The sequence below is a fragment of the Exophiala xenobiotica genome, assembly GCF_000835505.1.
Source record: "Exophiala xenobiotica strain CBS 118157 unplaced genomic scaffold supercont1.1, whole genome shotgun sequence".
Classification (NCBI taxonomy): Eukaryota; Fungi; Ascomycota; class Eurotiomycetes; order Chaetothyriales; family Herpotrichiellaceae; genus Exophiala; species Exophiala xenobiotica.
The window spans coordinates 2,217,619-2,239,854 of NW_013562494.1; the positions used below are offsets into that span (position 1 = coordinate 2,217,619).

General features: G+C 52.1%; 11 protein-coding genes and 1 non-coding gene across 13 annotated transcripts; 6 read left to right on the forward strand and 6 right to left on the reverse strand.

Annotated features, from left to right (window-relative positions):
* Window positions 1-151: 151 nt before the first annotated feature.
* Window positions 152-1,025, reverse strand: PV05_00857 (uncharacterized protein; the record flags this gene model as incomplete). The annotated part of the gene is made up of 3 exons (XM_013465787.1): window positions 152-475; window positions 536-628; window positions 693-1,025. The coding sequence occupies 3 exons, from the start codon at window positions 1,023-1,025 to the stop codon at window positions 152-154; spliced, it is 750 nt and encodes a 249-aa protein (XP_013321241.1).
* Window positions 1,026-2,236: 1,211 nt separating this feature from the next.
* Window positions 2,237-3,880, forward strand: PV05_00858 (uncharacterized protein). Its single transcript, XM_013465788.1, has 2 exons — window positions 2,237-2,423; window positions 2,507-3,880. The coding sequence occupies exons 1-2, from the start codon at window positions 2,348-2,350 to the stop codon at window positions 3,454-3,456; spliced, it is 1,026 nt and encodes a 341-aa protein (XP_013321242.1). The 5' UTR covers window positions 2,237-2,347; the 3' UTR covers window positions 3,457-3,880.
* A 205-nt stretch (window positions 3,881-4,085) lies between these two features.
* PV05_00859 (uncharacterized protein) lies at window positions 4,086-5,348 on the reverse strand (the record flags this gene model as incomplete). The annotated part of the gene is made up of 1 exon (XM_013465789.1): window positions 4,086-5,348. The coding sequence occupies one exon, from the start codon at window positions 5,346-5,348 to the stop codon at window positions 4,086-4,088; it is 1,263 nt and encodes a 420-aa protein (XP_013321243.1).
* Window positions 5,349-5,535: 187 nt separating this feature from the next.
* Window positions 5,536-8,047, reverse strand: PV05_00860 (uncharacterized protein). Its single transcript, XM_013465790.1, has one exon. The coding sequence runs from the start codon at window positions 7,937-7,939 to the stop codon at window positions 6,542-6,544; it is 1,398 nt and encodes a 465-aa protein (XP_013321244.1). The 5' UTR covers window positions 7,940-8,047; the 3' UTR covers window positions 5,536-6,541.
* A 567-nt stretch (window positions 8,048-8,614) lies between these two features.
* On the forward strand, window positions 8,615-8,724 carry PV05_00861. The gene has a single exon. It is a non-coding gene; the product is annotated as a tRNA-Ser (tRNA).
* Window positions 8,725-9,764: 1,040 nt separating this feature from the next.
* PV05_00862 (cyanate hydratase) lies at window positions 9,765-11,081 on the reverse strand. Its single transcript, XM_013465791.1, has 3 exons — window positions 10,552-11,081; window positions 10,092-10,505; window positions 9,765-10,045 (listed from the first exon to the last, which is right to left on the reverse strand). Exons 1-3 carry the CDS (start codon window positions 10,693-10,695, stop codon window positions 9,998-10,000), a joined length of 606 nt encoding a protein of 201 aa, XP_013321245.1. The 5' UTR covers window positions 10,696-11,081; the 3' UTR covers window positions 9,765-9,997.
* Window positions 11,082-11,318: 237 nt separating this feature from the next.
* Window positions 11,319-15,694, forward strand: PV05_00863 (uncharacterized protein). Its single transcript, XM_013465792.1, has 6 exons — window positions 11,319-12,297; window positions 12,415-12,796; window positions 12,868-12,942; window positions 12,991-14,809; window positions 14,854-15,469; window positions 15,518-15,694. The coding sequence occupies exons 1-6, from the start codon at window positions 11,466-11,468 to the stop codon at window positions 15,577-15,579; spliced, it is 3,786 nt and encodes a 1,261-aa protein (XP_013321246.1). The 5' UTR covers window positions 11,319-11,465; the 3' UTR covers window positions 15,580-15,694.
* Window positions 15,695-16,177: 483 nt separating this feature from the next.
* PV05_00864 (uncharacterized protein) lies at window positions 16,178-16,558 on the forward strand (the record flags this gene model as incomplete). Its single annotated transcript, XM_013465793.1, has 2 exons — window positions 16,178-16,422; window positions 16,471-16,558. The coding sequence occupies 2 exons, from the start codon at window positions 16,178-16,180 to the stop codon at window positions 16,556-16,558; spliced, it is 333 nt and encodes a 110-aa protein (XP_013321247.1).
* A 69-nt stretch (window positions 16,559-16,627) lies between these two features.
* On the forward strand, window positions 16,628-17,638 carry PV05_00865 (uncharacterized protein; the record flags this gene model as incomplete). Its single annotated transcript, XM_013465794.1, has 1 exon — window positions 16,628-17,638. The coding sequence occupies one exon, from the start codon at window positions 16,628-16,630 to the stop codon at window positions 17,636-17,638; it is 1,011 nt and encodes a 336-aa protein (XP_013321248.1).
* Window positions 17,639-18,351: 713 nt separating this feature from the next.
* On the reverse strand, window positions 18,352-20,247 carry PV05_00866. Of its 2 annotated transcripts, XM_013465796.1 has the most exons (2): window positions 20,027-20,247; window positions 18,352-19,843 (listed from the first exon to the last, which is right to left on the reverse strand). In XM_013465796.1, exons 1-2 carry the CDS (start codon window positions 20,103-20,105, stop codon window positions 18,525-18,527), a joined length of 1,398 nt encoding a protein of 465 aa, XP_013321250.1. In that variant the 5' UTR covers window positions 20,106-20,247; the 3' UTR covers window positions 18,352-18,524. The 2 variants fall into 2 exon arrangements, with proteins under 2 accessions (XP_013321250.1, XP_013321249.1); XM_013465795.1 differs by having other exon boundaries at window positions 18,352-20,247.
* A 71-nt stretch (window positions 20,248-20,318) lies between these two features.
* On the forward strand, window positions 20,319-21,667 carry PV05_00867 (uncharacterized protein; the record flags this gene model as incomplete). The annotated part of the gene is made up of 2 exons (XM_013465797.1): window positions 20,319-20,478; window positions 20,532-21,667. Exons 1-2 carry the CDS (start codon window positions 20,355-20,357, stop codon window positions 21,665-21,667), a joined length of 1,260 nt encoding a protein of 419 aa, XP_013321251.1. The 5' UTR covers window positions 20,319-20,354.
* PV05_00868 (uncharacterized protein) lies at window positions 20,742-22,122 on the reverse strand. The gene is made up of 2 exons (XM_013465798.1): window positions 21,554-22,122; window positions 20,742-21,492 (listed from the first exon to the last, which is right to left on the reverse strand). Exon 1 carries the CDS (start codon window positions 22,099-22,101, stop codon window positions 21,697-21,699), a length of 405 nt encoding a protein of 134 aa, XP_013321252.1. The 5' UTR covers window positions 22,102-22,122; the 3' UTR covers window positions 20,742-21,492; window positions 21,554-21,696.
* Window positions 22,123-22,236: the final 114 nt, after the last annotated feature.

Below are 22,236 nucleotides of genomic sequence, written 5' to 3' on the forward strand. Positions count from 1 at the left end.
CTGCACAACACTGTGCAGCGGATGCAGTAGATACATGGCCCAGTGATGGCTGTTTGGAACCCGTTCATCGCCCATTGCTTTGCTCTCGCTGCCTATGTTTCCCCATGATCAGTCTCTTGCCAACTGATCTTTCCATTATTCTTGGGACTGATCAAATCACTCCCGGCATGCCTCTCTTGACACCAGGCTCACCAAGACCAGGCACAATGAGAGGCGCTCTCTTCTCCTGTGCAGTTCTGAAGACAGGGAAGAACTTGGCCATTTTGCCCGTCGGACCGAATGCCTCCTCGATAAGATAGACGGTGGTCCGCCACCAGGCGAGTAGAGCAGCAAGCAGCCAAAAGTACGCTGCCACTTTCATTCCGGTCCCAACGCCGCTACCGTACGCGAAGAGGCAGCATGCAATCGTTGACCCTATGGCGAGGGAAAATAGCAAGGCTGCCAAAATCGCATCACGGGCTGTCGCTGCTACCGCCTGAGACTCTTTATTAGCTTTCCAGGGCTTGCCAACCTCAACGTCCTCGGTTGTACTTACGCCGGCCCACGTCACTGTCGCCAGCGGCACGAACCAAGCCGCCAACTCGGGAAAATGTTCGCGGATGCTATGAGGGGGCAAGGCTCCTGCTGCCTGCAATAGAAAGAAGATTGTCAGCAACGCAGTGTACCCTGCAAAGGGGCGCCGGTAGGCTTACTACAAAAGCATACAACAAGCCCACGCTCATCCATAATGCTCCCCACATGGTGTTGATCACCGTGACGAGCACGTCTCGGGCCTTATAGCCCATCAAGCCCGCTATGAACTGGGATAGCCCGCCCCAGAAAGCGACGAAGGGGAAGAAGATTAGCGGACTATCGGAGTCTCCCCACCACCCGGCGATCCAGGAGGCCACAATGAAAGTCGAGCCTGAGAAGCCCGCCAGTCCCAAGGCCGCAGGGGGCGCAATGGGCTGCAAGAAGATGTCCACATGGGGTCGTTGCTCGATGACGTCGCGAAGCTTGTTCTCGTTATCTTCACGGAGGGCCATTTCGTCCTGGTATCAAGGAGGGTGAGACGGCTGTGCCTGTGGAAGCTGAGCCGTTGCGGTAAGACTTGTATGGTTAGGAAAGCAGAGTACGAAGTTCCTGGGAACGGTCGTTGGGGACAGCGCATTAGGACGTGGTGACGACCTTGATATACCGTCTATGCGCCGGGCCGGTGATGTAGAGGAGCGTGAGTCAAATTTTACATCACTGCGCTGCACTGACCTCAAGGAGTGGCTGACTGTCATCTCCCCACACTCAGAAAACAAGCAAGGAGCCACCATATGCAGTGATGAACCTGAAATGGTTATGCTTGTCATGCAAGTCGTCGTCGTCCTGTACGGGAACGGGATGTCGGGATTGTGATCGACAATGATCACCGCCCGGCCTTATCGGAACCGGCATGCGCAATGAGTTAGTACTCCACCAAGCATTATGGCCACGGCGTTGACTTTCATAATACTATTTGAACAATATCCACAGGCAGTCATGCGTGAAGGCAGCTTCTTCCTAGACTTCTAACTTTACCACGCTATGGCGTATCTTAAGACAACGCTTCTCCGCGGATAAAAATGAGCATTGATCATGGCCAATTCTGAGGACGGAGCGACAAGCCTTCTCCATGCCTCCTACAGCACCGCCTGTACCGTCTGCCACCAGGTACCTTCTTAGCCGACACGGCACGCCGTTGACTTCTGATGCAATACCTTGACGAACCTTGTCCTTCAGCTCCGTGCTGCCCGTTACTCAATGTAGCCTAGATAATCAGATCAACTGCAGGGCCAACGGCGCCTGATCTCGATATTGGGAGAGAGTCCAAGGTTTCTGAGAGGTAGAGGTCCAGATTGAGGATGACCCGGAGCATCCGGCTCTTGTTCTTTTCACACCATTGGAAAAGGCATTCCGGTGCGTTGAGCCGTCATGTGACCTCGTCGCATTGCAAGTCCAGTCGAGAAGAGCAAGAGCTGTGGCCATTCGTGCAGTCAAGATCAAGATGAGAATGATCACCGCTCGTTGATATCCGAGGAGGAGGATTTAGGATTAACCATCTGAAGTGAGTAGGCATCCAGTTCCAGGTCGCGGCCCGAGTTTGAAGAGGACTGCGCCAGTCACGTGTCATAGTCACGTGGGTATCTCGGTAGAGTTGCCTCGTGTGATGTTTATTCTCTATGCTCTCCGTGGGTCATTCTTTTACCAGCTCGCCAGTCACTACAGTCGTGCGGTCTGGCAATTGCTGCCGGATTCTTGGCCTAGTCGCTGAGATTCTCCCTGGCAATTTCTGGCTGTGTTCGGAAATCCTGAAGGTATCCTTGCCTCGACCTCGGTCATGACCATGGCGGAGACGAAATCTCAGGCCGAATCGCTTGTTCCTCAATTCCAACTCGAAAGAGTGCTTAACCAAGGTAGGCGTGTTGACAGCTTGCGGTGACCTTCCGAACCCACGAATGATGGGCGAGGGCAATCTAACGTCAAGCGAATTGTACAGATCAAAATGGCCGCCGAATATCTCTGCTCGGCACAATCTCATCACAACCGGCCATCATGACCCTAGAACGAGCGGCATTCCCAACCGATCCAGCTCTTGTCACGGAACTAATGACTTCGCTTATCAATACGGTCAATCTTGGGGCCAACGATATCTATCGCTGGTATATGGCAAACCGTTCGATTAAGCCTTCAAGTATGACAGCAGGCACTACGACAGGCTCTACGACCCCAACCTCAACCTCCCAAATAGCTGATCTGAAATTAAACCTCATATACCCATGCACGCCGAAGCATATCCAAAAGTACTCCGCGCAGCGCGTCCGCATGGTCACGGAGACACCCGAGATCTATTCGAAACACATCAACCCTTACATTGCCAGCCAGCGTGCGGCTGGCCGACTCGATTGGGTCTTCAATATCCTCGAAGGCCGCACCGAGCAAGAGGACGTCATTGCCCGGTGTGACTGGGGCTCGCATTCCAACTCTGGTTTTCTCCTGCTACCTGACCTCAATTGGGATCGCAAGACAGTGCAAGGCATGCACTTACTGGCACTGGTTCAGCGTCGGGATATTTGGTCACTGCGAGATCTCAAGAAAAAACACGTTCCTTGGCTCAAGGCTGTGCGGGACCAAATCGTGACTGCTGCGACCAAAGTCTTTCCCGGTGAGATCGAAGCCGACGAAGTCAAGTGCTACATTCATTATCAGCCGACGTATTACCATTTCCACATTCACGCCGTGCATGTCATGCTTGAAGCCGGTACCACACAAAGTGTAGGCAAGGCGTTTGGACTCGGCAACATCATTTCGCAACTTGAATGCATGCAGGGCGATGAAGAGACTGGCATGGAAAGTGTCGATTTGATGTATTTCATGGGTGAAGAGAATGAGTTGTGGAAGCGATGTTTCGGAAGATTGAAAATCGGTGATGAGCCCGACTTGAATTGAAGATCGGCTGGTGCAAAAGGAGCCGTCGTGGACGGAAGGAGTTGGCACAGCTGGTCGATAGTGCAGCCATGATCGACGTATAACTCGGCAGAAGAAGAAGTCAATGGAACAAATTCCGGAAACTCAATCGCTGCTCAGCTGGACGTCGGGTCTATCGAAAAAGCGCCAATTTCTTCTGCACCCGAGCAGCGAGTTTCCGTCTAAAGTAATGTGATTGACCTGGAAACCATCCCAGGGATGGCGGACGGAGTTTGCCAGGACTCTGTCAAGAATGAGTGATTGGGAAAATATGTGAGTCTGTAGAATGACGCATACTACTCTCTTCCGGGGATTTCATATATGTGACGCATGCCTTAAATGGAAGTGTGGAAAGTGTATTCGTAGGTGGGTATATATGTGATAATGATGAATCGAAGAAATCCCCTAACGCAGGTCCTAGCCTGGCGTTCTTTGGCGGAAAAGAATCCGATGACCAGCTAATAAGAAAAAAGCATTGCAGCATATCTGAGCCATTTCTTCCCTCGCCATATGATGCATACTGAGCCCCAAAACAATGCCACATTAGGCCGACTCGAGTCTACAAGACCCATTATGCAGACTTCCACATCGGTAACATCGGCTTAACTAGCTCAGTCGACAAGATAGCACACAAATTTTGTACTCTGGCCAATGCGGCCTGTGATGGTGCTCGTGAATGAAACGGGGCTGGTTCCCGTGGAAGGTGTGGACGTCGGTGCGGTGGTGACGGCGGCAGCGACGGCGACGGCGTCGCTCGTCACGGCAACCATAGATGAGAAGGATGCAGGAGCCGAAGGAGTCTCGATTGGTTCGGAGGAGCATTCAGTCTCAGTCTCAGTCTCGGCGGCTGCAACGGCGACGGAGGAAGAGGTCGTAGCGACGGCAGCGCTCGTAGTGGCGGCGTCGGCCGTGGAAGAAGAGATCACCGCGACGTGGTTGTGCTTGGACGGTCTACGGGTGATGGTCACTACGGTGGAGGTGCTGGTGCTGGTGCCGGTGCCGGTACTGGTGGAGAAGGGGGCTGTTGTAGCCGCAATAGATGAGGAGCTGCTTGTGGCGGATGCAGATGCAGAGGTAGAGGCAGAGGCAGAAGCACTGCCCGATGGCTGCGTCGTGCCGGAAGAAGCGCCGTCCCACAGAGCAGGGCCCGGAATGATATAGGAAGAGATCGCGGTGTAGATGTTGATGAAAAGGCCGGGATCCTGGGCATCATACAGCGAGGTTCCCACAGTGCCGCCACTGAGAGAAGTCGTGCCAGACCCGGTGATTTCAAGGTTGATGCACTGAGGATAGTTCTGAGCTCCACCGACGTCGAAAGCTGAGTGCAAGGCGATGGTCTCGTGACGGAGGACGTATTTGCCTGGTGCGATGCCAGACGGGATTGTGACGACCCAGGAGTTGTTGTTGGCGATCATCTGGTCAGATGCCCAGGTGCCCGGTGGGCTGCTGCCGTCAACGAGACCGGCTTCGTCAATCTTGTTGAACTGGAGTTGGGTCTTGTCGACGGTAGTGCAGTCGTCGCCGCAGGAGGCAAGGTAGTCCAGCATAGGGCCATGATGGGACTCGGGCCAGACAGTCCATTGGAGCTCAACAGTGTCTCCAGCAGCAACGGTCACGTAGGCGCCGCCAGGGGTCGCTCCCTTGTGGCAGATGATGTCGGGAGAGGTGTAGTCGCTGACGAAGCCGTTGTCAATGTTTTCAGGGGTCGACCAGCCAGCAACGACTGGAGGTGGGTTCTGGTATTGGAAGCTGGGGCTATAGCCTGAATACCATTTGCCTCCAGCGACGATGCCTTGGACAGTACCGTGGGCAGAGACCTTGGAAATGAGGGCAAGAGCGCCGATCAAGGCAGTGGACTTGATGACGACAGACATTTTTGGAACGGGGGAGGTGATGATCAAGTAAGATATGCTGCGGCAAGCTGATGGAGTCCTTCACAGAAGTAACAGACTGGCTTCAATCAATGAAGACCTTTGGAAACGAATGTGGGCTAAAGAACGAAACGGCCAAGTGACCTGTAAATGAAAGACCTGCTTGATGTGCTTATGAAGGAGATCTGTGCTCTGAAGAAAAGACAGGCTTCGGAGAGGAAAGTCATACCAATATATCTCAAGCACCCCTCGACTTCCCTGACAAGAAAGCAATTTGGCGACAGCCATTGGTGGGTTTCACATTGGAGGATCCTATGGACACAAGCATGATGATTTCAGTCGACAGATAGGAGAGTATGGCGAATGAACAAGACCGTCCATGGGGGTTATAGCCGGGTGTAGCTGGCAGAATCGAAAAAATGGACAAGGATTATAGCACTCGGTCCAGATCGCAAACACTGGATCTCTGCATGCAGATCCGCCAAAGCGCCAAGAAACATTGCCTGAAGGAACTGCGTGGACACATGTGTTTCATGATAACATGGCGGGCAGGGATCGTTGCGCGATTGATACGGTATTCTGGCAGGCTCTCCCTACCAATGAACCCCCGGGAACGGCCCTGGCAGTCATTGTCAAAGCTCGCAAGTCTGCCGCTTCGTAGAGGAGAGGAATGCTCTTTGAGACTCGCTCGTGGTGTCTTGATGCACCTTGACCAGCCAAAAAGAAAAGGTCGATAGAAGTGGAAGCGGTGGTGGAACCCAAATTGACGTCGTCCTGCCAAGAGATGGCAAGTGTTTCAACCCCCTGAATCCGCCCCGCCGCATCGCCTGGCGGACGGTACAGTTCGCCTATTGATGACATCGCTTGCTGTGGTAGAAATTTTCCGAGGGCTACACGTGAGGGTCAACCATGCTCGGCATGCAGAGACCGGGGTAACTGGTGCTATCAGACTGTTTCAGACCGCTGATGGAGAGGATGCCATGGCTTCGGAGGAGGACGCAACCCGTCTCCATCCATACCAGCCGGACGCGTCTTTAAAGGCCACTATGTCGCTGGCCGTCGAATTTTCTCACCCAGGTGCGATGGCTATCATCAAGGACTTTGCCAGGCCAGACTTGCTGCACTGGACTTAGGTCATCGCGGCCGCTCAGTCGTAGTGGTAATTTGCCAGTCAAATGCTCCCGCTGACGTGGGAATCACACCATTATCCTACGAAGTCCACTGGTACCGCCCAGGACTCTTCGGCCTGTGACTGCACAACGACCTTTCCCGCTTTCCCACTTGCCTTCTCGGCTTTGAGTTGCTTTTGTCCTGCCTGGGTCATCTTTCTCATCTCCCGCTCCATCCTCCTCATCGTCCTCCCATTCACTCATCCTCTCTCCTTTCATGAATGCTTCTTGCCTTTCATGCGTCCCCTCAACCCATTGGAAAATACACTTATAATCAAAAACATAGCCGGTCTGACATGCGGCTGCAGTGGAAATAGGATGAAGACAAATTGGACAGAGATCACTCGACGGGGGTGGCGGCACTGTGAAAATGGGGAGATACGTAATGCTTGAGACGGGTGGATTTCGTTTCGCAGCCGTGTTTGCTGTGGTCGAGGTTTGCTCTGGCTTGATCTTCTGAGCCAGACCCATGCCCGATACGACGGGCGGTGGTAGTTCCAATCCTTCTGCAGCTTTCCTGCTCAGTTGGCGCGAAAAATCGCTGGCGTGCCACCATTCCAAGAATTTCAAGGCGAATATGCTGGTCGGTAGAAGAATCCTGAGACTCGAGAGGAGTCGAGGATACAATGTCCTAGGGTTCAGCATGCCGCTGAGGCCTTGCCCTGGTCTTCCCGCAGCATTCGAGGCTTTGGTCGCGGCCTCGGTAGCAGCATCGATTGCGCGGTAATCAGCGGCTCCCATTCTCCTCATCCTGGTCCCGATCATCCAAAGGAATGGACTCGAGAATTTGGTTGCGTCGAATAAATAGCCCAAGCTGAAGGCCAGGACACCGAAATAGTACGCAGCATTGATACTTGGATAGACGTTCCGCAGGAACCATTTGTAGTAGTACATCAGCCGCTGCTTGATTGTCGCGTTTGGTGGTAGCTCGTCTCTGTTCAAGTATCGCGGCCCGCCCGCCATGAGCAAACTTGCTGTTGGCGCAATATGTATATCATAGCTCTCGTCCAGCTTCCTCTTCAAATAGGGTATGCCAACCAGGACGGCCAAGTTCCTCCATATATCTGCGCCACTCAATTTTAATCTTTCGCGGACCTCGTCTGGGACGGCTAATTGTGTCCGCTTGATCTCGCCGCCGTTGATACTGAGGACCTTCTCTCTTTTGAGACCGTAGAAGTTCTCGGTGAAACTGCCACCGAATGTGTTGAGGTAGTACCTCTCCACCACCAGGCTGAGCAGGCCATAGACTTCATCATAGTTATTGAGTATGCGAAGCAGGTAGCGGGGATGTCTATGAGTCGCGACTGCGAGTAGGTAACGTAGTGTGGGAGGAAGAAGTGCTGCAAGCTGTTGTTCAGAGAGGAGTTCGAAGATTGACGGCTTGAGGTCGTCAACGGGTGACTGGAGCGCGCTAAGGTATTCCATGGTCGCAGAATCTCGTTATCGATGCATCGTAAGACTAGAGATGGTTTGACTCATACTGTACAGCATCATTTCCGTCATGCGCTCTGGGGTGGATGGAGTGTATCGACATGACATTGATTTCGACACGATAAGCGGAAGATGCCGAGGTACAGTACCCTTCATCAACCAAAAGCGGCAGCCACCTTCCGAGAGGTGGAGGTCGCCGCTTTTATTGTTGGATGATTGTACGAGTTGACTCCTTAACGGTCGGGAACTACCTTAGGTATTCAGAGTACGGAGTACCTAAATACCAGGTAACTAGATATTATTATTCTTTTCCTTCACCCACGGTGTGAGGTGACGGTGAGCGTGGGGCAGCATCATCATCTTCCAAGGCAGCCTCCGAGCAGAAGGAGAGCCCATTCGAGACTCCTCCGGTCGCCCCTGATGATTCTTCAAGCGGCAAGTTTCCATGTCCGCCCCGAAGATGCCGCTAGCCCTCATAACGCCCACCGTCTATAGGCCGTGACGCCCATGATGCGCCCACAATTCGGGAACACGGCATCTCGTTATGGGCGCAGAAGAGAAACTGTCCTCATATCCAAAAGTCACACAATTTTGGTGATAAATCCCACACAGAGGACAGTGTAAGTTAGCAGCGTCTATTGTCCCCAAGAATCTAGTTCTAACAGTTAAAAAAAGTTGGCCGAGTGGTTAAGGCGACAGACTCGAATTTGCCTTGCTTTTCAAGGCTCTATCGTTATCTGTTGGGTTCGCCCGCACAGGTTCAAATCCTGTAGCTGTCGATTTTTTGCAGATTTTTTGCATGTTTTTAGTTTTGTTTCGCGTCTAAATTGCGCGGAACGAGCAGGAAAACGGTCCAAAAGTATGGCGGCGTTGTGGCATCTGCAGAATGTGGGCTCTAAAGGTGGCCATCGAGGGGCTGAAGTGACAGGGGGCGTCACCTAGGTGGGCGTGAGTGCGGGGGGCATGCCGAGAAATGGCAACAATACGATCTGCAGACGAATCTGGGCCACGCCTAGGCTTAAAGTGAAAGGGATAGAATTGAATGATATTGACCACCAAAGACCCGAATGCGTCCACCCGAATCTCGATAACTAATGTGAATCCACTGACGCCGACCAGCCAGGGAAGACGGGGCAGAATATGTCCAGCTCGAAACCCAGCAAGTTGGATGCATCTCTCAAGGTAGTCTGCCATTTATGTCCAGATTGTGCCAAAGGTGAATAGCGTCCGCCAAAAACTCCGATTGTTGCAACCACAGATTCTGAAGGAGCATGTGATGAAGTGAAGAGGGCTATGTTGCAGTATGCTCTAGACGAGGAAAATAATTGCTTCGAATATCAAATAGCCTCGCCAGAGAGGAAGCCTCACACCAGGTGGACTCCTCCTCTTAGGCGCATGACCTTACTGCAGCTCAAGTCGGTAAGCTGCCACCGATATGTCTCGTAGGCGAGACACTCTATCGGCGCTGGATGGTGCAGAAGTAACCCATGTTGTCCTTAGCACGGGTGCCCTTCTGGACGATGCAGAAATAGCCGTGGCCGAACTTGATGTCCTTGGCGTTGCTGCGGATTTGTAGAGTGGTGCGAGCCATTGTGATTGTGTGAGAGTTGACGTCGAGTCTTGTGATGGAATCGAAAAGAGTGTGTATGAGTCGGGACTTGAATGAGTGTGTTCTGTACTGGGTCAAAACACGAGAACAGGTCAGGCCATATTTATGTTCCTCACGACGACAAAGACCGGCCAACGGCGATGTTAGCATGAGGAAGAGTGTTGCTTTGGGACAAAGAAAGATCGTTGTTGTGACAAGGCTGAATGAAGGGGGAAAGGCTTAATATTGTTCTTGCTTGATATTGTTCCTCCTACACAAAGGTTATCCGATTTGCACACAGAACATAGCATCCAGAAAGAGCACGCAAATAGGATCGAGGGCCATAGTAGGCCAATTAGAGTGCCGGCTGTGCTCCTTAATGCACCTGAGTGAGCAGCGAATCTTTGTGATCAAGGTCGTCAACGCGGGTCTGTGATCATGATTCATCTTTGATATCTGGCTGTCTAAAATCGTGTGAACGGCAACCACTTTCCTCGCAGCTTGATATTGACCTGCACCTGGTTAGCTTAGGGACCATCCCCGTACAATAACACTTACCCATGTGTTGCCATCCTTGTCCACCTCCTTTTCAACATGAGTCGAGAAGGAAATCGCACTCATGATGCCATCCCCGAATTTCTCATTCAAAACGGCCTTGTACGCATAACCATAGTTCTGCACAATCTCATAGAGACGATAGATCAATGGTTCCCTCGGAGGCATCTCAACACTCTTTCCGCGGTCTGGGAATCCCGTCATCTGCGCTTCCAGCGTGGCATGGTCAAGACCAAAGTATTCTGACAGTTTCTTGACATCTTCTGGAGAGGCTTTGGCTTGTCCGTAAAACAAAGCCGCAACTGCAACCTCGTCTCGACCCAGCTCTTTCGCGAGATCTTCAAAAGTCACCTTCTTCTTTGCCTTTGCCTCGAAAAGGGTCTCTGAGGACGAGCGCAGGTTGGGATGTTGCCGTACCTGAGAATGTTAGCTGTCATACGAATTGGTCATTCATGTTACATACGTCAAGAGTTGCTAGAGACATGTTGGAGGCTTGTCTGTTCAATTGCAATGCAGTGAATTTGGATTGTCGGAACGCAGCCTGAGACCTGAAAGTAAGAGCTGTAGTAGTAGTAAGACGTTGCAACGAACGAAGACGAGCAGACATGTCTAGTAGAGGAGCACGGCAATATATATAGCCAACCAACCGTCAGGACCGAGGAGATGTGCACTTCCAGGTTGTCAATAGTTGTATTTCAATCTCTTGGTGGAGGGGGAAAGCAACTCAATGGCCCCGCATGATCGCATCAAAGAGCTTCGGCAATGGGGAGCTCTTGTTGTCATCCGTCATCGTCATGTCTAACGAGATCTGAAAGATAAGGTAGATCAGCCGGGCCAAGCTGATACTCACCTACTATGTACTCGTAGGTGATGCTCGTAATGGGTCAAAGGAGCTCGATGAATTTACAAATTGTTCGGGCCATCGAAATCTCAATGACGAAGACCGTGGGATGGACTGGCGTGGAATGGCTCACTTGCTGCGATTGCTTTTAGAGCTACTCCAGCTTTGCTCCCAGGGAAGCTCCAATATGCTGCGGAGGAGCTAGGGAATCCGCGAGTGATCCTTTACAGGCATCATGCCGGGTTCAGGTGAGGCGCAGCAGCTGAAAAGGCGCCTGTCTAGCCCTTGATTTGGGCCACCAACGCGCGCCGACGGAGTCGGAGTCGACTTACCTTACATGAGGCTTGGCAGGGAACACTGGACAACAACTTCACTGTTATTAAGATTCAGCTGAAACGTCTTACAGGTGATTCGAATACTGTATGACTTGGATTTGGCGTGGTCCAACATGCTTTCTGCCGACTGCAGTCTCTGACTCCCAACATCTTTTTAACATCTTCCATAACAAGCACTAACCCAGTACTACGGACTGCAAGATGGCGTACCAACCTCCGCCGGGAGACGACGGGCTTGCTTACGGAGACGACTATTCTCAGTCTCGAGGGAGTGGTCAAGGCGGTACTGATCGATCAGTCCTCGGAGACACATTCAAGAAGTTCAAATCCGAGTATGACAAGTTCAAGACACCCTCGTCTTCGGGTCAAAATTACGGCTATTCAGACTCAGGCTCTAATCAAGCTTATTACGGTCAGCAAGGTCAAAACACCATTTCTGGATCGTCTCAACCATCATACCATGGTCAACAAGGCCAAACTCAGCAGGGATCTCAGAATCAATACTATAATCCATCAAGTCAAAGCACTGGCCAGCCTGCATATCCCGGTGGACCTCCAACTCAACAAGCCCAAGGGAAGCCAGATATCGCTTCGAAATTGTTCGGTGCTCTACAGAATACCGTCCAGAATATCGGGTCCGATGTTCAGAACCTGATTGATCCCAATCACAGGCCATCCTCTCAGTATTCAAACCGACCTCCAGGACAGACTGGCCCAAGCTATTCCAACATTCCTCACTCACCTGGACAACCTTCCGTCAAGAATCGTTTCGACAGCTTCGCTTCCGAGAAGCCTGGCAATGATGTCAAGTGGTACGTTGATGGTTGCGGATACTTCTGGGCTGTTAGTCAAGCCCTTGAAGCAGCAAAACATTCCATATGGATTCTGGACTGGTGGCTGTCCCCCGAAGTGTACCTACGTCGGCCACCGTCTCAGAATGAGCAATGGAGACTCGATCGGACTTTGCAACGAGCTGCACAACGTGGTGTCAAAGTCCGCATCATCGTGTACAAAGAAGTCACACAAGCCTTGAGTAAGTACCTGAGCCTTTGCCTACCCAGAAATGCCATTTCACGGATTGTCTATCATCTGCATCTTGACCGCGGCAAGCACCTGTCTTCCTAGCAGCCGCCGTTGACATCAAACACAGCTTTGTCCTCCGCACATACCAAGCACGAACTTGAGAAGTTGTCACCAAATATCTCTGTCTTCCGTCACCCGGATCATCTTCCAGACGCCCAAACTACTCAATCATCGTTGATATCCTCATTTCAGGGCCTCAAGCTTGATGCAGCTGGTGTCTCCAAACTTGGTGCAGATGCTCTGAAAGGGATTTACGGTATCACTGACGACGTCATCCTTTACTGGGCCCACCACGAGAAGCTATGCATTATCGACCGTGATGTCGCGTTCATGGGTGGTCTCGACCTCTGCTTCGGGAGGTGGGACACCAATCAGCATGCCATTGCTGATGCGCATCCTTTGAACGTCAATGACACCGTCTTTCCCGGTCAAGACTACAACAATGCCAGGTGAGTCAGCCCGGCTTGACCACTCAGAGTAACAGCAATCAACTCTTGATATATGCTGACGAATCATCCAGGGTTATGGATTTCAGCGATGTTGCGAACCCCTTCCAGAACAAACTCGATCGGACGAAGAGTTCTAGAATGGGCTGGTGAGTAGGAAGAGTGCAGAGCGTCCACTACCGACTGATCCTTTTCAGGTCCGATATTGCCATTTGCCTCCAAGGTTCAAGTGTAGCCGACCTTTGTCACCATTTCGTTGATCGATGGAACTTCGTATTTGATGAAAAATACAATGTTCGCCAAGATCCACGCTACTATCGAATTGCTGATGATTATCCTCATACTGTGTCCGGCCCGGGACAACGACCACAGTCGCAGTCTCAACAGCAGCAACCCCAGAATTACCTTCAGCCACCGGCACCTGGTGCTTCCTTCCCACCACCACCTGGAAGCCAACCGTACAATCCACCAGCGTGGCAAACCACCAGCAGACCACATACGCCGACTGGAGGTACCTACCATACTGAGCCAAGCACAAGCACAGGAGCAAGTCCATTCATGCAACATGCGCCGAATTATTCAGCAAGCACAACCGGAACTTATGGTCAGCTGGCGAACGCGCCTGGTCTCCCTCAGACTCAGGTATCTCCGCATCCTCCTCCTGGTGATTATAGTCAGTACTCTACTCCACCACCACAAGCATCGCAAGGTCAACCACCAGCCACGTATGGTCAGTCTACTGGCGTCACGGGTGTCACTGGTGATTACAGCCAACAACAAAATCCCTACTCGCAACAGAACTTCCCTCCTCCGCCTCCTGGTCCACCGCCACAGTCATCTTCAGGTCCTACCCCAGGTTCTACAGGGTATCAGCCTCCTCACAGCCCAGATTCACACCAAATTTACGCTGCTTACAGTCAAGGACCTACAGAGTTGTCTTCTCAGGCAGCCGCAAGTCCACCTTACCAACATCATAGCTACCCTCAAGCTGGGTCGGAACAAGCCCGCGGTTTCGACGACTATGGATACGAGCAGAATCGAGGATATGGCGACTATGACGGCGCTGAGAATCAGCGTGGGTTCGAAGGTGAGCGAGGCATGCGTGGTAGGATCAACCAATACAAGGATGAAGGCAGGAGATTTGGCCAAGAGCTGTCGTCCATCGGCAACAAAGTGTCAAACGAGTTCGGCGGCAGATTTGGCAAATATATGGGAGGCTCTGATCAATCTGGCCGCCCGTACAATGCACCTCGAGGTCCAATGACCTGTCAAGTGCTTCGAAGCTGTACTACATGGAGCAATGGAACTCCCCTTGAGCATTCCATCCAGAATGCCTATATCGAGGTGATTCGAAATAGTCAACATTTTGTCTACATCGAGAACCAGTTCTTCATTACAGCTACCGGAGACAAACAAAGTCCTGTCAAGAATTTGATTGGCCAAGCTCTTGTTGAACGAATCCTACGGGCTGCCCGGAACGGAGAGAAATACAAAGTCATTGTGGTCATCCCAGCGGTGCCAGCTTTTGCCGGCGATCTTCGGGATGATGCTTCCTTGGGGACCCGTGCTATCATGGAGTTCCAGTATCACAGCATCAACCGTGGCGGGCAATCTATCATGGAGAAAATTGCTGAGGCCGGCTTCAACCCAATGAATTACATTCGGTTCTACAATTTGAGGAACTACGACCGGATCAACTGCAATAATGCCATGAGGAAGGCAGAGCAAGCGAGTGGTGTGAGCTATGAAGAAGCACGTAAGCAACATGGCGATATTGTTGGAGCTGGATACGGCTCCTCTGGATATGGCACAGGTGCGAACCAGGCTTCACAAGCACCACAATATCAGCGCTACCAGACAGCTGCGCAGGGTATTCAGTCTCCTGACGGACGTTGGGATACAGTATCTGAGTGTTATATGCTTGGTGGCCAGGACATCCGCACCGTGCCATGGGATGGACCACCTGGAGACGAATTGGATGCTTTCGTTAGCGAGGAGCTCTACATCCACTCGAAGGTAAGTAGGAGTCTGTTCCAGTTGTCGTTTCTGACCGGCCACAGTGTCTCATTGCAGACGACCGCATCGTGATCTGTGGTTCTGCAAATCTGAATGATCGAAGTCAACTCGGCTCTCACGATAGTGAGATTGCGCTCTTGATCAATGACCCTACGCCTGTGCAAACCTACATGGCAGGCCGACCCTACACGGCCAGCCGATTCGCAGCGTCCCTGAGACGACAGCTGTTCCGCAAACATCTCGGTCTGGTGCGACCTCAGAACCCGCAGAGGCCTGATCCCAACTATGATCCCATTGGAGTACCTAACTTGCACGATTGGGACAGTCCTGAAGACAGCATTGTCTCCGATCCTTTGAGTGATGTCTTTCAAAGCCTGTGGAACAGTCGAGCACGAACCAACACCGAGGTTTTCCGAAAGGCCTTCAGAGCAGTGCCGGATGATTATGTCAATACTTGGGCAGAATATAAGGAATTCTATGAGTATTACTACCGAAATGCTGATGAGAAGGGTGAAGGTAAGTCAGGCCGTGCTGGACCTCCCCGCGTTGAGTATGGTCATGTGGTTCGAGCGGACTTTCCTGGCGGGGTTCATGAATTGAAGGAATTGCTCAGCCAAGTCAAAGGTACTTTGGTGGAGATGCCATTGTGCTTCCTGCAGAGTAAGTGAGACTTCTAAATCTCTTGGAACGCAACTAACCCGACTGCAGACGAAGATATTGCTAAAGAAGGGCTGACCTTAAATGTTCTGACTGAGGAGATCTACACTTGAAGTGACAAGTATGGTGGCAACGGGCTTTGAGGACATGACGACTGTATGACAATCATGATGAGTGAACAATGGATAAGAAAACAGCCATATTTAACAAGGCTTTTCAACGATATTCACTTACCTTTGACTCTTCGTGATGTTGTAAAATGTGCGTTTTGTAGGGCGAGAAAGGGGCTGCCACCTTGAGTTTGTATGCTTGACCGGATATTTACTACGGTCGGTCACTAAATTGTCTATTCAGTCACTTCATCCTTCAAGATTCATCTCAACCACTTTTCTATAGACACTATTTCCTCGTGAGAAGGTCATCACATAATTCACACATTCTGAAGTTACGCGTGATAAGTCGCAAGAGGCTCCATGTCGTTGCTACCCTGAAGGGGGCGTTTTCTGGTTTGCCCGCGCAGGTCCTCAAACCGGACTTTTGAGATTTACCCTTCCTTCACTTTCCGCATCACATCAATCTGATTCATGCTTTCTTTGCAACCCCCACCTGTCTTCAACTTGAGCTTCTCGGTTTGTGACTTAAAAACTACTCTCCTCCTTCTAATTTTTCTCTACTACAATACTCGGAAGGATCGCTCTTCACGCTGTCAAGATGAAGGTCAAGTGTACCTACGAGGACTGCTTCAAGCACTTCAGTACCCAGCGTGCTATGATCACACACAAGGAGAAAGATCCCGATCACAGCTATTGCAAACTCTGTGATGTCGACTGCGAAGATGACATGCATCTGTTCATCCACCAACTTGGAACACCAGCGCACAGTAGGATATCTGGCCCCCAGCTTGAACGCTCGATGCTAACCCTGAGCCAGTCTGCTGCCCCGTCTGTGCTCAAGAGGTAACTACCCTCACAACCCAGAATCAACCATTTGCCTAACCAGACCAGTTCAAAAGCACCGCAGGCAGAGATCGGCATGTCGAACAGGGAAGTCTCCCAAGATCCGCTCAACGTACACCAAGCTTACAAGTTGTAGAATCACCGGGCAGGTCAAAAATTGTCCTGCGCCGGCTGCAATGGCAAATTCTACTCGGCCGCAACCCTGATGTCACACATTGAGAATGATGAATGCAACGTCATCAGACTCACCGACTTCCAGATGCAACGGGCTGAGAAACAAATCGCAAAGGATTCCTGGGTAAAAGAGACGGATCCTTATAGCATCAAATCCCCGTCCGAGGAACGTACGACCGTCACTGTTAGTAGCAGGAATCTTATGGACGACGGTCCTGGACGTGGACGATCCCTCAGCAACGCTCTCGGCGGGCCCATCTCGACTGTCTCTCACGAACAATTCCCACCTCTCGGCGCCAAAGCTGCTGCCAATCCCAACGTCGAGACAAAGTCACAAGTCAGTACAAGCAATCTGATCAATTTCGACGACCCTGTTAAGGATATGGCTCGTCTGAACATATCCCAGCCACCGATGCAAGCAAGACCGCGAAACGTGTGGAACGCACGAAATGAAGCAGTGCCAGATGAATCTGAAAATGCAGCTGGAGTACGAGGCTGGCTCAACTCGGTCAACAGCACGACCAACCCGCCATCCGACAATCACAGTGAGGTTGCTTCATTGTACAACCGCAAAGCCCCGGAGTCCGTATTGTCAGAGAACTTCATCCCTCCCAGCGTCCGCGCTGCCGATCCCAATCCAGCTGCCAACTTCAAGCGGCTCATCACAATGCCTGCGCACAGCATTGTCTCCAGCACCAACAGACTCGAATTCGAGCGCTTCTGGGACTCGCTGCGCCAGGAGTACGTGTGCCCTGGAGAGAAGTGTCATCGGGGGTTTAAGACTCAATTGGACTTCCAGAAACATCTGTTGTCGTCGGCGCATGTGGGTGGCCAGGTGACTTGTCCGAGTTGTCTGAAGAAGTTTGCAACGACCACTGCGTGGGTGGCGCATTGCGAGAGTGCGAGCAAGAAGTGTGACATCCGGAATAGTGCTGATTTCAACAATGTCATGAGGGAGGTTACTGGTGGCGTCCTGGGCACGAGCGGCTTCCTGGACGATGGCACGGTCAAATATGTCGCGCCGGAGATTCAGGAGTGGTGAGTCGCAAGCCATGGGGAGAGGGGGGATCAAGGACAGAAGTGGGAAGGTATGTTCTCTGCGGAGCTGAGTGGTGGTGGTGGTGAGAACAATGCTAATACTCGATCAGGTCTTCTTCGCAGGCAGGGTTTGGTTCATTGTGCCAGTCGTCCTGTCGCTGAGGATGGGTAAGCCATGAATGAGCGATGGACCCGAATGGCCGCGGTGGGTGATCTCTTTTCGCTCTGCAATCAATACCTTGAACGTCAATTCACCGGACGTACGTTGGAGAGCAGGCATGTGCTCAGTGATCTCCTCGGTACCAAGCACCGGATCCTACGCAAATCCGTGAGGAGTACCAGGTCCCTGGCACCCATCGCTGAAGGTGGCCTACCGGTACCCGAATCCTTGATCTATCTCGTTTCCAAATCTTTATGCAAACAACAAAAACAAACAACAAACAATTCCAGTCTGACTGGTGTCGTCTAAGGACGGACAACAGGCTGGTATTCCACTCCGAAAGGCTCCCGTTTGGCCGACAATATGTGATGAGTATGAATTTAACGACGAGCATTCCCTTTTGCTGGAGACGACAGCTGAACAAGCGAAGAAGAAGCTGCGACGTCTCGACGGCACGACGTGTTTAGAGAAGCTTTCTTTCAGAACTCGAGATCAAAAGTGCTAGCGAAACAGAGATACCATAGTGAAAATGAGATATGATTTATTTTGACAAACAGGCTCGGCTCGTCAATATACCAGGTATACATCGCTGAATCCATCCGACGAGCGGCTCTGCTCCTGATCTTCTATCCAAGTTGTTGACTGAAAGCCTTCACGTATAGTAATTTTGTACTTCAAGTTCGCGTTGATATGCAAACACCGCTGTCGCTCACTTCAGCTCGCCTATGCTTTACAATCTACTAACAAACCCGTCCCTCCCCACGCGACACAGGTACTCTTTACTTATCCCCTTCACACTTGTCACACCCGCAAGGCCCATACAAAGTCGCACTTCATCCATGAGCAGCCTCAGGCAGAGTTCAACGCCCGCCTGGCCCTTGTACGCTAAACCCCACAGCACAGGTCTGCCGATCCAGCAGAAATCCGCGCCCAGTGCAAGCGCCTTGAAAATATCCGTGCCATGCCGTATCCCGCCATCCACGTGCACGGGGACCTGCCCGTTGACTGCGGCGACGACTTCTGGGAGTGCGTCGAGCGTGGCCAGGGCGCCGTTGAGTTGGCGTCCGCCGTGGTTTGACACGATGATGCCGTGCACGCCGTGGTGGACGGCTAATAGCGCGTCTTCGGCGGTCGCGATGCCTTTGACCCAGACTTCCATCGGCGCGCAGACGGACTTGAGCCATGGGATGGACTCTTCCCACGAAAGCGTCGGGTTGGCGGCATGCGTGTGGAATGTGATGGGTCCAGTGGGCGGCCGTCGCCGTTGGCCGTCGTGGTAGCCTGCTGCGCTCTCGGATTTGGGTTTTAATTTTGACTTTGTGTTGGGCTGTGCGCGTGACGGTGATGGTGAGGAGGTGTTGGGTGCGTCGGTGTTGTCTGTGGACAGGGAGGACGAGGACGAACTGGCGTTGGTGCTGGAATTGTCCAGGGCGGTCTGAATGTCGTCCTCGTCCTGCTGGGTGAAATTCGCAATGGACAAATGTGCGGGCAGTTTGAACTGGTTGCGTATCTCGAGGTTGCGCCGGCCGAGCATGGGCGTGTCCACGGTCAACAGAACGGCCTTGTAGCCGGCCTTTTTGGCGCGGTGGATCAGTTTGAGGCTGTGTGCGCGCTCCTCGAAGAGGTAGAGTTGCAACACATTGGGGTTGTCGCCGCTGGCCTCGGCGACGTCTTCGAGCGTGCTGGTGCTGAAGGAGGACAGGCCCATGACTATGCCCTTGGATCTGCAGGCGCGAGCGGTTGCAATTTCACCGTCCGAATGCGCAAGGCGTTGCATGGCAGTTGGGGCGACGCCGAAGGGGGCGCTGTTCGTGTGGCCGAAGACACGGACCGTGGTGTCGATTTGGGATATGTCGCGCAGCACGCGGGGACGGATGCGGTATTTCGAATAGGCGGACACGTTCTCGGCGAGGGTTGTGCCGGTGTCAGCTCCCTCGTTGTAATAGTCGCGTGTTTGTTTGTCCATGCGTTCGTAGGCGAGGCGCTCGAGTTCGGCGATTGTGAGGCAGTTGAGGTCGTGTGGGCTTGGTTGTTGTGAGGACGAAGGGGCTTTAGATTCAGATTTGGAAGACATGGTGGATGCCGTGGAGGAAGGAGTGGTGGATGGGAGGGCTCGGTTGTGTATTGACCGTGTCTCGTATACGTGCTTTCCCACAAAGGAGAAGCTGCTTCAAGAAAGGTGAAGCTGGCACCGCGAAGAAAAAAAGACATCGACGTAGAGGGCTGACTTACATTGCAAAGGTGATGGCCGCACAAAAGGGAAGCTTGTCGATCTCCTCACGGCCATGACGCCGCGGAATTCGAGGTGCATCTTAGCTAACAGAGAGCTTGACGATCATCTGCGTCGAGGACGATGGGCAATGACGTCTCGATGGCAGATGGAGGATGGAGGATGGAGGATGGAGATGGAGGTGTTTACTGGTGTTGTTGATTCGTGGGGAAAGTGAGCCTGGTGCGCCTGCAATGCCTGCGCCTGCAGCTTCGAGTTGGAGAATAAGAGAGCCTCGCAAAGTAAACACCTTCACTTGCTCAATGTCTTGATTACGCGCCGAAGCACGCAATGAACCTCTCAATATCGACCTTCCGGGACATCCTCACAAATTCAAAGCACACAAGATGGATTGCCCCATTGATGGTGCTCGGCGAGGCGGCGTTGTGCGCTTTAATCATCTGGAGAATTCCATGTTCGTCGCCGCGCAGACACGTTTCCATACCGGCTACTGACATCTAAACACAGACACAGAAATTGACTATACCACCTACATGGCTCAAGTACGCATGTATCTAGATGGCGAACGACGTTATGACAAGATCACCGGACCAACTGGGCCCCTAGTCTATCCAGCCCTCCACGTGTACATCTATACAGCCCTATACTTCCTAACCGATGAGGGCACCAACATCCTCCGGGCGCAGATTATCTTCGCCGGTCTCTATCTGATTGCCCTTGCCGTCGTGCTCGCATGTTACAGACGTGTTGGAGCCCCGCCTTGGCTCCTGGTGCCGTTGGCTTTGAGTAAGAGGATGCATTCTATATTCTTATTGAGGCTGTTCAATGATTGTTGGGCGACACTATCACTGTGGACGGCCATATACTTGCTACAGCGAAGAAAGTGGACAGCAGGAGCTATGGTCTGGGCGTTTGGTCTGGGCATCAAGATGACCATTCTCTTAGCTGCGCCTGCTATCGGAATCATCCTCTTACAAGCCCAAGGGACGAAGAGGGCCGTGATCTGTGGTTGTTTCGTCCTGCTGGTCCATGTGAACCTGGCCATCCCCTTCATCACCGGTGGCGCTGGTCTTCAATATCTCCAGCGAGCGTTCGATCTTGGGAGACAATTCCTCTTCAAGTGGACAGTCAACTGGAGGTTTGTGGGTGAAGAAGCCTTCTTGTCTCCTCAGTTCGCCATCAGTCTTCTGATCATCCATGTCTCTCTGCTCTTGCTGTTCTTGCAGACCAAATGGACAAAACCAAGTGCTTCAAACCCGGTTGAGTTTTTCAGAGAATATGTTTGGTTCTCGGGAGAAAGTGAGCCAATCCTAGCGTCAAGGAAGATTGCTCCGACTTTCGTCATGGACGCCGTCCTCGGAAGTATGGTCATTGGCATGTTGTGTGCTCGGAGTCTGCACTACCAGTTTTTCGCGTATCTGGGATGGGCCACTCCATATCTTTTGTGGAGGGCGGGAGGAGGGCCTTTCTGGGTCTTCGTCAACTGGGCGATTCAAGAGTATTGCTGGCTTGTGTATCCCAGCACTGACCTAAGTTCGGCATTGGTGGTGATTGAAATGGCAATCCAGGTGATGTGCGCCCTTGTTGCTCCGCCGGTGGATCACATAAGCCGGCCTGCGAAGCTGCAAGGCAAGACGAGATGAGCGTGAAGTATTGTCCAGACATGTGTATCTCAGCCTTCCTCTTCTTCACTGTCCGATGGTGGCATCTTTCCGACCAATGACTCCTCTTCGTCGCTGTCTACCGGGTCTGGCTTCTTGACAAACTGCGGGGGCCAGTATGGTTGTTTCCGCCATGTTCTCTCGTCTCGGACGATATTCACGATCTCTCCTTGAATCTTGTTCTCTCGGCCAGTAGCGGAGGAATCAACGAGGACATATCCGCCCCTTTTTACAAAGATGGTGCCACGAAACTTCGCCTCGAGTTCGACCAGGAGATTCGTGCCATCTGGAGTCTGCACCGAGTAGAGGTCTTTGCCTTGGGCTTTCACGATGCGGGCAAGGGTCTGGCCGGCAGACAATGAGTCAGGAGGAGTCAGGGTCTCTTCGGCGGTATTGCGGATCTTACGGCGAGACATGGTGCATCAAGATCATCCACGTTGAGGTCTTCTAACCTTCTGTGCAACGGCCAAGTGATACACAAAAATTTGGCGCAGTTTCTAGTCCAACCTGGGACGCTGGCCGCGTTCCCAGAATGGCAAGCTAGCCGCACC

Excerpts from the sequence above, each read along its gene's own strand:
- PV05_00863 (XM_013465792.1), top strand. The coding sequence starts at position 11,466 with ATGGCGTACCAACCTCCGCCGGGAGACGACGGGCTTGCTTACGGAGAC. Across the intron at positions 12,797-12,867 it reads CAAGACTACAACAATGCCAG|GGTTATGGATTTCAGCGATG; the intron begins GTGAGTCAGCCC and ends CGAATCATCCAG. Across the intron at positions 12,943-12,990 it reads AAGAGTTCTAGAATGGGCTG|GTCCGATATTGCCATTTGCC; the intron begins GTGAGTAGGAAG and ends GATCCTTTTCAG.
- PV05_00868 (XM_013465798.1), bottom strand. The coding sequence starts at position 22,101 with ATGTCTCGCCGTAAGATCCGCAATACCGCCGAAGAGACCCTGACTCCT.
- PV05_00858 (XM_013465788.1), top strand. The coding sequence starts at position 2,348 with ATGACCATGGCGGAGACGAAATCTCAGGCCGAATCGCTTGTTCCTCAA. Across the intron at positions 2,424-2,506 it reads CGAAAGAGTGCTTAACCAAG|ATCAAAATGGCCGCCGAATA; the intron begins GTAGGCGTGTTG and ends CGAATTGTACAG.
- PV05_00860 (XM_013465790.1), bottom strand. The coding sequence starts at position 7,939 with ATGGAATACCTTAGCGCGCTCCAGTCACCCGTTGACGACCTCAAGCCG.
- PV05_00862 (XM_013465791.1), bottom strand. The coding sequence starts at position 10,695 with ATGTCTGCTCGTCTTCGTTCGTTGCAACGTCTTACTACTACTACAGCT. Across the intron at positions 10,506-10,551 it reads TGTCTCTAGCAACTCTTGAC|GTACGGCAACATCCCAACCT; the intron begins GTATGTAACATG and ends TAACATTCTCAG. Across the intron at positions 10,046-10,091 it reads ACAAGGATGGCAACACATGG|GTCAATATCAAGCTGCGAGG; the intron begins GTAAGTGTTATT and ends AACCAGGTGCAG.
- PV05_00866 (XM_013465796.1), bottom strand. The coding sequence starts at position 20,105 with ATGCACCTCGAATTCCGCGGCGTCATGGCCGTGAGGAGATCGACAAGC. Across the intron at positions 19,844-20,026 it reads GCGGCCATCACCTTTGCAAT|CCCCTTCGTCCTCACAACAA; the intron begins GTAAGTCAGCCC and ends CTGAATCTAAAG.